The sequence below is a fragment of the Perca fluviatilis genome, chromosome 20 (genome assembly GCF_010015445.1).
Source record: "Perca fluviatilis chromosome 20, GENO_Pfluv_1.0, whole genome shotgun sequence".
Lineage (NCBI taxonomy): Eukaryota > Metazoa > Chordata > Actinopteri > Perciformes > Percidae > Perca > Perca fluviatilis.
Window position 1 is genome coordinate 9,730,593 of NC_053131.1, and position 12,486 is coordinate 9,743,078.

Below are 12,486 nucleotides of genomic sequence, written 5' to 3' on the forward strand. Positions count from 1 at the left end.
ACAAGGATACAGTATTCATAATTTCATGTAACATTTTATTTTTAATTTTTTTTTTAGCCTTTTAAACATAGCTAATCAATCATAGTTTCACGTAATTTCAGGATGGAATTTGAGATCGTACATGAAAGCCAGATGAAGAGAAATGCAAATGTGTGCAAAGGTGAAGAAGACATTGTGAGGCACTGATGTGAGGGGAAGAATTGCTGAGAGAAAAACGAGGCTCAGGGTGAGGAGGGAGGGCATTGTGTCTGGCGGTTCATCATCATCATTCTCTTGATAACCATTCTCTTCATGCCAGGTGCTGTGCCTCCACCTATTGGTTGAATCTATTCAGGACAGTAATGTGCATGACTGCAGTTGGTTACTTTACAGGAAAACACAGACATAAGTTATTTTTTTATAACAAATAATCAATAATATATTTTATCTTTTAGAGAGCAGTTTATTCCTGATTGACTTTATTTTTTGTGCCTTTTGTCCCTTCCATTAATATAAGTGAAACATGTAGTAAAAGTCACTGATATGATCTCTGCAGCGTGGTTGAGTTCCTTTCTTCATTTGATTTATTATTAATGCGAGTCAGGATGCAGAACAATAAATAGAGCTGTAACAATTCCAAATTTTACTGTATAATTGTCTCAGAAATAATTGCGATTAACAATAGAATTGTCTCTTTCAGTCAAATGAATCAAACAAATGAAAGTTTTGAGTGAATCCCAGAATACATCTTTTTGGTTATATCAATCACTGTCAAGTGACCCAGATAATACCACAAGTACATTGTATTTTTTGCTTAAATGAACATGAAACTGACAATTACCATCAACAGTCATACCCCTTAGGACCTTAGCTATTAGCAATTAAGCGATGAGACAATTATGTCATAATTGTTACAGTCCTAACGATAAACGGCCTCTCCGTCTCCACTGTATGTTTATGTCACAGACGTAAGGTCTGTAGACTGGCAGCACACAGATAAACGGGCTCATTCTCCTTCTCAATGCTGTTTTATTTTTATTTTCTTTCACCAGAGACCACTGCTTCTACTGAAAACCTTCTCCTCTCAGCTGTCTGTAGCAGTGCAGATTATTATAATCTGTGTCATTCTGGTAACAGTGCATTTCTGCCACGACACTGGTAGGACTGGAGATGTAGTTAGGCCTGAGTGATCAGCAGACAGAGAAACATCTGAAACACAGAGATCAGAAAAGCTGTTGCCAGCATAATAAACAAATACTTTTATCTAACTAACTAAATCACATCAATATAAGTCATGTGTTTACATGCTTTTCTATTTTGTATTTTGCTTTGTTTAAAAAGTTTAAATCCGTTTGCTTCAGATTAGGGCTGCGCAATTAATTGAAATTTAATCGTGATTATGATTTTGGCTCCCAATGTTCACAAAAACGGAATAATTGAGAAAAACAATTATTTAACTCATTACGTTTTGCAAGTAAACTCTTACTTTGTCTTGTGTTCTGACTGTAAAAATTAAATAGGAAATAGGGAAAGTATTTATATTTTTTTTACTGTTGATTTATTTAACTTTTTCCACTGTTTTAAGTTCAACAATTGCAACATCTTTCAAGAAGTCGACGAGTTTCAATATTGACCGAAATAATCACAATAAAAATATTTTTCCCATAATCGAGCAGCCCTACTTCAGAGGAACAAATGATGAAAATGTACTCTATATTAAACACCAAAAATATTTTAACCACACATTTGATGAGAGGAAGCCAGATTGTGTCTATATATGTTTTAAAATTAAAAATTTTTTTTTATAGATATTAACTTTTATTTTATTGGATTTAGGAAAATAAAATGACTGAAAATACAATGAGCCAACACTTGAGAGCTGTGTGTGTGGAGTAAATGACATCAGACTCTCTGCAGTATTAAATAGACCAAAGAGAAGACTACAGAAGAAAGAAGACTGGAGCGCGTTGTGTTTGCGATGTTTATGTGCACAACAGGCATTTTTAGTCCGTCTTTTGTTTGATTCATCGATCATAATTTGTCTCACGCATTACTTTTATACCTTTTGTTAGTCCTCTCAGCAGGGAAAGAAAACAGCAGCAGTTGAAGTATGCTGCTGTCTTTATCGAGCAGTTTAGGTTTTTGATGCAGGTGCATGTTGCTGTGGGCCACCAGCTTTTTGTAAAGGAGCCAGAGGAGTTGAGACACTGTGCTACCTCGCTGCACAGAAATACTCTGCACTGTCTGCTGGGTTTATGTTGGAGATGACGAGCTGAGCTCGGCCCTTTGAGTGGCCCGTCATCTTGAAACGTGCTTCAAAGTTCTCCTCAACGTTTGGGTTTTCGTAATGAAGCAGTCCGATCAGCTCCATGCCCCCCTGGCCTCCTGCTGCCGACTTGTGCCGGTACCAGAGCATGTAGGGGTAGCTGTTGTCTCCATGGTAACAGTCAAGACGGGCTTCTGCTTGCTCAGGTTTTATCAGAGGAGGTGATTGTTGGATCGTAAGCGACGACATCACAATGTCTAGAGTAGGAAAAATAAAAACTGAGGGTTGACACGACAGGTTTATGTCATAATGAGAAATTACACACATCTTGTGACTCGTGCAGTACCTGTTAGCAAAGACAGAGAAAAAAACAAAATGACAAGCATTTTAAAATCTTCATTTAGGCATAATATTCACTGTGGTGGCTCACATCTGAACTGGGACTAATACAGAGATATGCAATGGCATTAATGAAAATACATTGGTGTGAAATCATCCTTTTATTGCATGCTTGTAATGAGGAAGGAGGAGCTTACTGACTGTACAGGCATCTTCATGTCGGTGTGTTTTCACTGCTCTCTGCTGTTCAGTGTTCTGATTCTGACTCATGCAAAGGTGATCTGAGGCCTAGTACAGACGGGTATTTTGGAAACAGGGTTTTTCCCTCCTTTAGTTCTAACAAAAAAATCCTGTCTGCACAAGCACGGTTTAAAAACAAATCTCAGTCCGAATGACAACACAAAAACCCAATGGAAGCGCTGTCAAGAGCGTGCCAGAACCAGGGCGGTGATATAGGGCTGTGCAGTTCATCAAATTTTGATTTTGGCTCCCAGCGATCACCAAAACAAAGTCATCGGGGGGGAAAAATGATTATTTTGCACATGACATTATGCAAGTCAACTCTTATTTTGTCTTGTTCCGAAGGGGAATTCAAAAAGTTCAAAAGGGAAAAGTATTAAGGCAGATTTTTGTTTTACTGTTTCCAAAAATCAATGAGTAATCGTGTCAATATAGTGGAAGTAGGAGTAAATGTACATTTATGTACAAGTCCTGTTTGCAAGGATAGAACCAGCACTATTTTGGCCACGTCCTCCGTTGCATGAAATGTTGCCTCATTTGGTTATCGTGACTAATATCTGTAGAGTGGAGAGAGCTGAATAGCAAAAGATCTCATTAATCAATGACTGTGAGGATACATATCCGTCTCAGTAAAATTCTCTTTACTTTTGCAACCACTTTTCTGTCAAATGTTCATAGGGTTGTATACTTTCCCCCCCCCAAATGTAGCCTACATGCTAAAGGAACCTAACTCATCCTAAGCAACCAATACTAATGCTTTTTTGTTCGTTTTGATTCTGTGTCACGTGGTTTCAGTGGTTTCCTGTTGGCGTGCTGTTATCCGCTGGATCATTATTGGAGGTTTTTGTACGAGAGCGTCACTGTCTTTATTACTGTGCTTCTCGCTGCTCCAAAATATTCTCCGCTGTCTTCAGGGTGGCTCAGGTTCAGGATGTGAAGATAAGCCATTTTCTCTCCATCTCCACTCATGCTAAAGTGGCTTTCAAACGCTGGCTCAACCGTAGCAGTTTTATAATAGACGTAGGCAATCAGCTTGAGGGAAGTGTCTCCTGCTGAGCGCTGATACCAGAGGATGGTGTCATAGCTCGGGATTTGATGTGTGAGGCTCAGGTTGGCTTCAGCGTTGGGTTTCCAAAACAGCTGAGTCGGAGTCTGAGACACTTGTTTTTCTTTACTGAGGTAAACCCCTGTAGAGAGACCAGCACAATATCAAATCTTTGTGCCTTTGGCGTTAACTACACAGTTGCAGTTATTTGAGGAAAAAAGCCATTGAAGTATACAAAACCATTACTATTTAAATACCTCTATTCCTCCACTGGCACTGAAGGTTTTTGAGAGTTAATTCCAAATTAAATAGAAAAAGTGGCGGCGTCATGAATGCTCAATACCTTCAATCCAGAACACCGTGATGATGGAAATGATCAGACGAGCTGGCATCTTGTTGAGTGTTGAATGTGAAAAGCCAACTGGGGTCTCTGCAGAGCTTTGTGGAGCAGCAGGGGGGGGGGCAGGAAGTGACGTAGAGAAGTCAGAGCACTAGTTCACACTGACAAGCCTTTCTTTCATTCAGTCAGTTTGTCTTCTAGGAGGGAAAACAATATCTGCCTTTTCTTTTTGTTGTTTTCCTCCAACTGAACAATGGGGGGAGGAGGATTTTGCTCCATGTTTACAGATGACATATTGAGGCTTTTCTCTCAAGTGTCTAGGTGTACTACAAAAGTTTGCCTGCTGACTGTAGGATGCTTCAGTTGAAGAGATTCTTGTAATGGGTGATATACTAGGGGTGGGGGAAAAAATCGATACAGCATAGTATCGCAATATGTTCTGCGGCAGTACTGTATCGATACACAGACGCCAAGTATTGATCTTTTATTATATATGTGTTGGTTAGTTTGTCTGCTTGACAATCTGAATTTTGCAGCAGTATAATTGAAATGAGATGAACAAACAGAGAAATGTATCTCTTTAGATAAAACAGACGTTGACAAAGTTTCCTTTTGGGGACATAATTTTAAAATTGGGAAAAATTTGAAGTTGGAAAAAAAGTTAATGAATTGCAATATATCACAGAATATTGCAATATGTTTGAAATCGCAATAATATCGTATCGTCGTGACATAAGTATCGTGATGATATCGTATTGTAAGGCCTCTGGTGATTCCCACCCCTATGATATACTGTGGCTTACTAAGTAGAGCTGTAACAATTCCAAATTTTGCTGTACAAATAATTGTCACAGAAATGATTGGGATTAACAATATAATTGTCTCTTTTAGTCAAATTTTAAAATATTTATTTATTACTTTTTTTAAACAAATTACAATTTGGAATGAATTCCAGGATACATATTTTGGTTATATATGAAAGTTATGTGACCCAGACAATGTAATAAAACAGGTATGAAGTAAACTACGCCTCTTTATTATAAAACATTTGTTCTAACTGTATCCTCCCCTTGTCATTTTTGTTGCTATGAACTTGTTGGTTATTCTGAAGTCATAGATAAAATGCAGTGTAAAGTTAGGACGGCGCCTCTGCTGTTTGGGCTTTCTCACTAAACAGTCACATGAAGGAGGAAGCAAATGTGATGTAGAAAGGAGGTAGGAGTGGCTTCAGTTGCATATCAAGCTGATATCTAGCTATATACGCTCTTCCTTTCACCTGGTTTCCCCCCACACAGATGTTTTGCTTTTGACAGATTTCCTTTTTATATTTTAGAATTGAACTTGTCTGGTTTATTTAGAATAAATAATAGAAACACAGTTACAGTAGCTGTTGATGATATGATTGCGTCAAAACCAAAGTTCAACCACAAAAGCAGGTGTCTGGGAGCAGTTTATTCCATGTCTTATTATAAACCACTGATGGAGAAAAGATTGAGCAGAGTTTTTGTAAAGTGCAGATGGGATATTTGTCAGCGTGCTTCTCTAGCTGCACAGTAGTAAACAGCACTGTGCTCTTGTTCTAAAAGTTTGATTTTAAGAGAGGCGTTCTTTGCTGTATTTCCCCCCAAATCTCCAATGATATCGAAATGCTCTTCATATGGCTCTTCCTTTGTGACAGCTTGAAAGTTCAAATATCCAATGAGTTTGATAGCCGTGTCTCCAGGTGAGCGCTGGTACCAGAGCATCACCCTGTAGTCAGTTTTATCATGGCTGCAGAATATCTCCACTTTGTCTCCAGATTTGGTGATGAGATCAGAGGGAGACTGACGGACATCAAGACCCAGACACACACCTGGATAGAGAAGGAACATAGAGAAGTCATTTATCTAAAATGAAAGCGTTTTCACATTCACAGGAGCTAACTGTATTTGAACAAGTTACTACCTGCTAGGCAACAGAGAAAGAGAAAACCGATCATTTTTAATTCCTCAGCATAAAATAGTTGCTCAAAAGTCCTTCCGGCCAATCTCGATGTCACGGTTTTAGGGATGTAAACTGTTGTAATCTGGCATCAGATTACACACAGTCTCACTGTTAGTAATAGAACTATACTGATGGGTTTGCTAAGCTGACTGAGGTCTGGAAAAGAAAGGGAAGCGCTTAAACACTTCCTGTACAGTGGCTGGCAAACCTAATGGTGTCAACTCAAGAGCAGCTGGCTGGGAGGGGCCTCTTCAGGTTCTAATTTAAGGTCATATGTGTTGATAAAAGTTGGAGTAGTTGTTGTATGAAGGAGAAAGAAAGAACACTCACTGTGCTAAGCTGGCTGCACAGTAATACACTGCACTGTGCTGAAATCCAGATATTCTGAATATTAGAGAGGCGTTCTTTGCTGTATCTCCACTCAAATCTCCAGAGATATTAAAATGTTCTTTATATGGCTCTTCCTTTGTGGCAGCATTGTAGTTCAGATATCCAATGAGTTTCATAGCCGTGTCTCCAGGTGAGCGCTGGTACCAATACATTAACCTGTAGTCAGTTTTATCATGGCTGCAGAATATCTCCACTTTGTCTCCAGATTTGGTGATGAGATCAGAGGGAGACTGCCGGACATCAAGACCCAGACACACACCTAGGCAGAGAAAGATAAATGATACACATTGTGATAGATCAATCAAACATTTCCACATTCTATGGAATTGATACTTTTTCAATTCGTTACCTGAAAGGCAGCCGAAAACTAGAAGGCATATCATTTTATCTTTGTCAACGTAGAAGATATATTTTGAAGTCTTTAGATGACGTGTACAACCGTGTGGCAGAGGTTTAAGGATGTCTGTTTCTGATCACACTGATTGTCACGGTTTGGAATGAGAATCGACTAATAGCTCTGCTGAGATCACTGAGGTTTAAAGAGGAAAGGGAAGTGATGCCGAAACATGGTCACTGTACATATGTTGGCAAAGATGAAAACTTCAAAGTAAATGCAGCGGGCTGGGAGGAGTAATAAACTTGGGCTGAATATCTGCATCCATGTGTTTTTAATGGGGGCGTAACGATGCATCGATCTAGATCAACATATGGATTCAATCCTCAACGATCCAATATTATCGATACAAAGTGAAAATATTGATACATATCGTCATCTTTAAGATGCACCTTTATTTTGACTTTTTTTATTTCACTTTATATTCTTTTTTTTTTGAAAGAGAAGTTTGTCTTTTAATTTAAATATCTGGAAGAGGTTAGTAATGAAATAGTCAAATCATACTTTAGTTGCTTTTTGTAAATATACCTATATAAATGTAACTGATGGTGTTAAATGGGCTTATGGTATCGTCTCGTATCGGTTGCAGGCCCCTGAATTAAATCAAATCATATCGTGGCAGACTTTGTGATATCAATAAATATCGTTGAAGAAGAATCAATATATTTTCTGTGAGAAAACGTGTGATTTACACCCCTAGTGTTTAACAGATTATGGTTATTTAGAAAGCCCAGCCCCTATAGGATTATTAAATACAGTATTTATGCCCGCATGCACCTTGATGTATTTATTTATTTTTTTTAATTGGTATCCAGAGCATTACAGAAAAACATTAACCATTAAAGACACCTTGCATCCTTCCCAGCACCCCTACCCTCTCAAAAGCAAGGCAAGAAAAACACACGTCAGGGACGTAGTCACAAAGACACACAGAGACGAGCAATAGAAACCACATCAGTACGATCAAAAAACATCTGGCCACCCTCCAGGTTATTACCCGTCACATTTCTCATGGATTTCACATACAAAAAAGAAAACAAACAAACAAAACACTTGACTTTGTCTTTTGATAACTTGTGTATAATCTTCAATAAAAGGTCTGTTTGGTACCACAAACAGAACTATATATATTATAGAACAGGGAGGAATGTGTGTACTTGAATTAAATGCATATAGTATGCATTATATAAAGTCTACTCTTCTGGGAGCAATATATACGGTCCACTTAAACCATATGCTGGCAAAATCTTCTTACCGAAGTTTGAGATAATGTCAATCTCTCCATTTTGTCATAAACTATGTCTATCCTGTCATCGATCAAAGGAGCCTGTTGCTTCAGCCACGTTGATGCATTTTCATATAAATAAATTAGTGATGAGAAAGTGTTTGCTTGACTACTGGTGGAATATATAAATTGTGCTTAAATAACGTGCCTTGTTGAATTAGACTGAAGCGATGAGATATAAACAGTCACATTAGTTAATGTCGGTCTGATTGCATCAAACCAAAATACAACCACAGTAGCAGGTGTCTGGGAGCTTGTCTTATGCAAAACCACTGAGGATACAGAACTGTGTGGAGTTTTTGTTAGGTTCAGAGGGGATATTTGTCAGCGTGCTTTGCTAGCTGAACAGTAGTACACTGCACCCTGCTCAGGTCCAACCACTTGGATGATTAGAGAGGCGTTTTTTACTGTATTAACCCCCAAATCTCCAGACATATTAAAATGTTCTTTATATGGCTCTTCCTTTGTGACATCTTTAAAGTTCAAATATCCAATGAGTTTCATAGCCGTGTCTCCAGGTGAGCGCTGGTACCAGAGCATCGCCCTGTAGTCAGTTTTATCATGGCTGCAGAATATCTCCACTTTGTCTCCAGATTTGGTGATGAGATCAGAGGGAGACTGCTGGACATCAAGACCCAGACACACACCTAGGCAGAGAAAGAAATAACGTATTTATTGTGATAGATTATACAGTTCCACGTTCATACACTAGGATCTAATTGTATTTAAGTGATTACCTGCTAAGCAACAGAAAAAAAGAAAACTGATCATTTTGACTTGCTCAAAATGAAAACGTTACTCAAACGCCTTTTATAGATTAGTTTTCCGAAGTATGTATCCTAGAGTTTCAGAGGTGTAAGTCGCTGACAGTAATATCAACCTGGGTCCTGTGAGTGATGGAGATCCAACTGAGGCCTCTACTGAAACGGAAAAGGAAGTGAAGATGAAACGGCATCACTGTGTAACGTCTGACAGACGATGGCAGCGAATCAAGAGCAGCTGGCTGGGAGGGTGCTTATCCAAAACCATACATGTTGATCAAAGTTGGTTGAGAGTTTTTGTCTAACAGAGAGGGGATGTTCAGTCAGTGTGCCCTGCTAGCTGCACAGTAGTACACCGCACTGTGCTCAGGGGCCTTCAGGTTGTATATAACCAGAGAGCCGTTCTTTGCTCCGTCTCCAGTCATATCTCCAGTGATGTTAAAATGCTCTTTGAAAGACTTCTCCTGCTCTATGTTGCTGTAATACACATGTCAAATGCGTTTCAGAGCTCAGTCTCCAGCGGATTTCTGGTACCACTGCATGACTGTGAAGTAGCTCCTTTCATGGCTGCAGACCAGCTCGACTTTGTCTCCAGGTCTTCTGAGAAGTTCTGGAGGAGTTTGGTAGACTTCATCACCCAGACAAACTCCTAGAAAGGAAGACAGACAGAGGGAAAGAAAATGAACGAATCACATAGAAACTTTAGATCAAGTGGTATTCCTGAGTTATAAAAATGATTACCAATGAGCCAAGACAAAAGGAATAATGTTGGCATGTTGTCCTCCTGTCTGTCTGAATGAACACAGAACACTGAGTGTTGAACTGAAGAGTATTTCTGGAACTCCAGCGCCGCCTGCTGGAACGATATCAAAGCAAACATTTGGTTCCTAATCCACTCACCAAATGTGTTGGCAACCAGTTATTGTTCAGCTGCTCAGACTTGTCACATCACTGTGTTTACTGACGGCACAGAAGTACACAGCGCTGTCCTCAAGCTGCAAGTCTTTCACAGTAAGAGCCCCGCTCTCAGAGTTTTCTTTGATGGCTGAATATTTGGTTTGAGGAGCCCCCCCGTAGTCTGGCTGTACACCAACAACTGTGTAGACAACGAGGGTCATGGTCTCCCCTGGACGCTGTCTGTACCAGTACATCTGGTTATGAGAAATATCTTTGTTGTGGCTGCAGTTCATCTCTGCAGATTGGGAAACATAACTCCAACTGATTTCAGGGTGTTGGGTCACATCCTGGCACTGACCTGTTCGGAGAAAATACAACATTAAATACAAGTAGTTTCCCTTTTAGTTCATTTCGAAAAAGTTGTTATTAACGTACAGGGTGTCAAATCCTAATATTTTAACTATCAAGTCAATATTTTCCTATGCTGGATTCTCTTTAATGCTAATGGTGATTTATCTGTATGCATGTAGACAAAAAAAATCAAATAATTTTTCTTGAGTCTACTATTACTGAATCTTTGTTATCCCTGATTTATAGTCAGAATTTGAGACTGCATGTATAGGTCTTCATCAGCCTGTTTTCATTTTAGTAAATACACTGGATAACAATAAATCTATCCCTTTCACATTACAAAAATATCAATATTTAGCCTTGTACCTTGAAGCCACAGAGACGAGACTACAAATGTAATGAGAACTTGAGTCATAATAGTGATCCTGTTAACATGAGACGCCGTCACAGCAGACCTGATGAATGTCTGAGGCTGCTTTTTATAATGGGAGGTGGGAGGTTAAAGGCATTGCTCTACAGAAAGGACCTCCCATTCTAATTTCGGATCTTAATCAGAAGAGAGACCGACATTGGTTAGTTTCATCAGGTTTGTTGAACACATCAGCTGGAGTCTGGTGGACGTTGTCACTGAGAGAGGAACCTGTGGAAAAGGATGCATCAGACAAAATAGAACATGAGCATCAACACGGCTGAATTAAAAACCAGACAAATTTTAAATGTATAATAATGCAAACCACAACTGAAACAGCAGCACTATATGAGACTGGCTGTACACAAGCCAATCTTTACAATATGAGAACTTTAATTAAAATCTCTTCAAACTATTGAGTACGTTACCTGAAACCAGAATAGAGGTACAAGTAATAGAAAGGAATGTGATGATCGTTGTGTGTTTTTTCTGAGTGTTCAAAATCAAAAATAGGAAAATAGGAACACTAATTTGTTGTCGCAATGAATGAAGCAGTTGTACTAACTGAGTATTTCCAGCCTCCTCTTTGAGTAAACCCTCCCAGGTCTTTAGGTGGGTGGTGTCATTGTGCATATAACTCATGGTAACTAGCTTTTACACACCACTGGCTCAGCATACAGATCTGAGTAATGATATCCTTAGGAAGGAACACAACTGTGAGGAGGTTTTTGTACTGAAGAGCAGTGATATGCAGCACTGTGTCACCTAGCAGCACAGAAGTACACTGCACTGCTGCTCAGGCTGAGTTCTTCTATTGTTAATGTGCAGTTTTGGTCTTTATTTGCACTCCCTTCTATCTTCACACCCAGACCAGCCTCTGGGTTTCCACTGGTTGTATACATGTATCCCAGGAACTGCAGTTGTCTGTCCGATTGCTTGTACCAGAGGATTCGGTCGTAGCTGTCAATACTGTGCGAGCAGTTGATTTTGGCTGTTTCTTTGGGTTTGTTGAACACATGAGCTGGAGTCTGGTGGACTCTGTCACTGAGAGAGGAACCTGTGGAAAAAGCATCAGACTAAATACAACAGGAGCATAAACCCTGGTGAATTGAATGAACTGACTAACGTAAGACATTTAAAAAAAATCCACTAAGACAGCTGACATTGCAGCAGTGTCGGAGTTGTGTAAACAGATTTTGTTGAAAACTTCAAAAGAAATGATTTTGATGATGTTACCTGAAACCAGAATTGTGTTCAAAGTAATGCTGAGGAATAAGATGATCATTTTGTTTTCCAAGTGTTTGGTTATATTGAACAATACACACAATCAAAATCTTGTTGCTGTGAATCATTGTCTTTCCAACCTCCTGTTTGAGTAAACCCTCCTGTCAGCAGATCCTCATGAAGTCATTAGGTGGGTGGTGTCATAGTGGATCCTCCTCCTCTTTACATTCTTAAATAAATAAATGACTGACTGATGATGCGATGTACATTCTTCTTAGGAAACAATTTATTTTTGGAAATGTCTCTGCAGTGTTTCCTTTAGGATTTTTTTTAGCGGTGGGGGCAGGTTCGCAGGTGAAGAATACAAACAACGAAAATCACCAGTTAACTTAATTTAAATTTGCAAGACCAGGCTTAAATGAACTGACAACATAAGTTATACGACTTACAGTTCTCAAGGACGTACACACACAATCTCAACTGGCTAGTTATCGTTGTGTGTCCGTGCTATTCTCCGACATGCACTCTAACAATGCAGCTAGGGCTAAAACGATTCCTTGAATAACTCGAATAATTTGATTAC

At 39.1% G+C, this 12,486-nt stretch overlaps 1 protein-coding gene and 1 gene segment (V, D, J or C); both read right to left on the minus strand.

Moving 5' to 3' along the window:
* Nucleotides 1-5,728: 5,728 nt before the first annotated feature.
* LOC120549446 lies at nt 5,729-6,514 on the minus strand. The segment is given in 2 exon segments: nt 5,729-6,061; nt 6,154-6,514. Coding segments are annotated over 2 exon segments (357 nt in total).
* A 2,962-nt stretch (nt 6,515-9,476) lies between these two features.
* Nucleotides 9,477-12,276, minus strand: LOC120548899. The gene is made up of 6 exons (XM_039785409.1): nt 11,916-12,276; nt 11,445-11,736; nt 10,637-10,770; nt 9,923-10,277; nt 9,764-9,810; nt 9,477-9,671 (listed from the first exon to the last, which is right to left on the minus strand). Exons 1-4 carry the CDS (start codon nt 11,962-11,964, stop codon nt 9,949-9,951), a joined length of 804 nt encoding a protein of 267 aa, XP_039641343.1. The 5' UTR covers nt 11,965-12,276; the 3' UTR covers nt 9,477-9,671; nt 9,764-9,810; nt 9,923-9,948.
* Nucleotides 12,277-12,486: the final 210 nt, after the last annotated feature.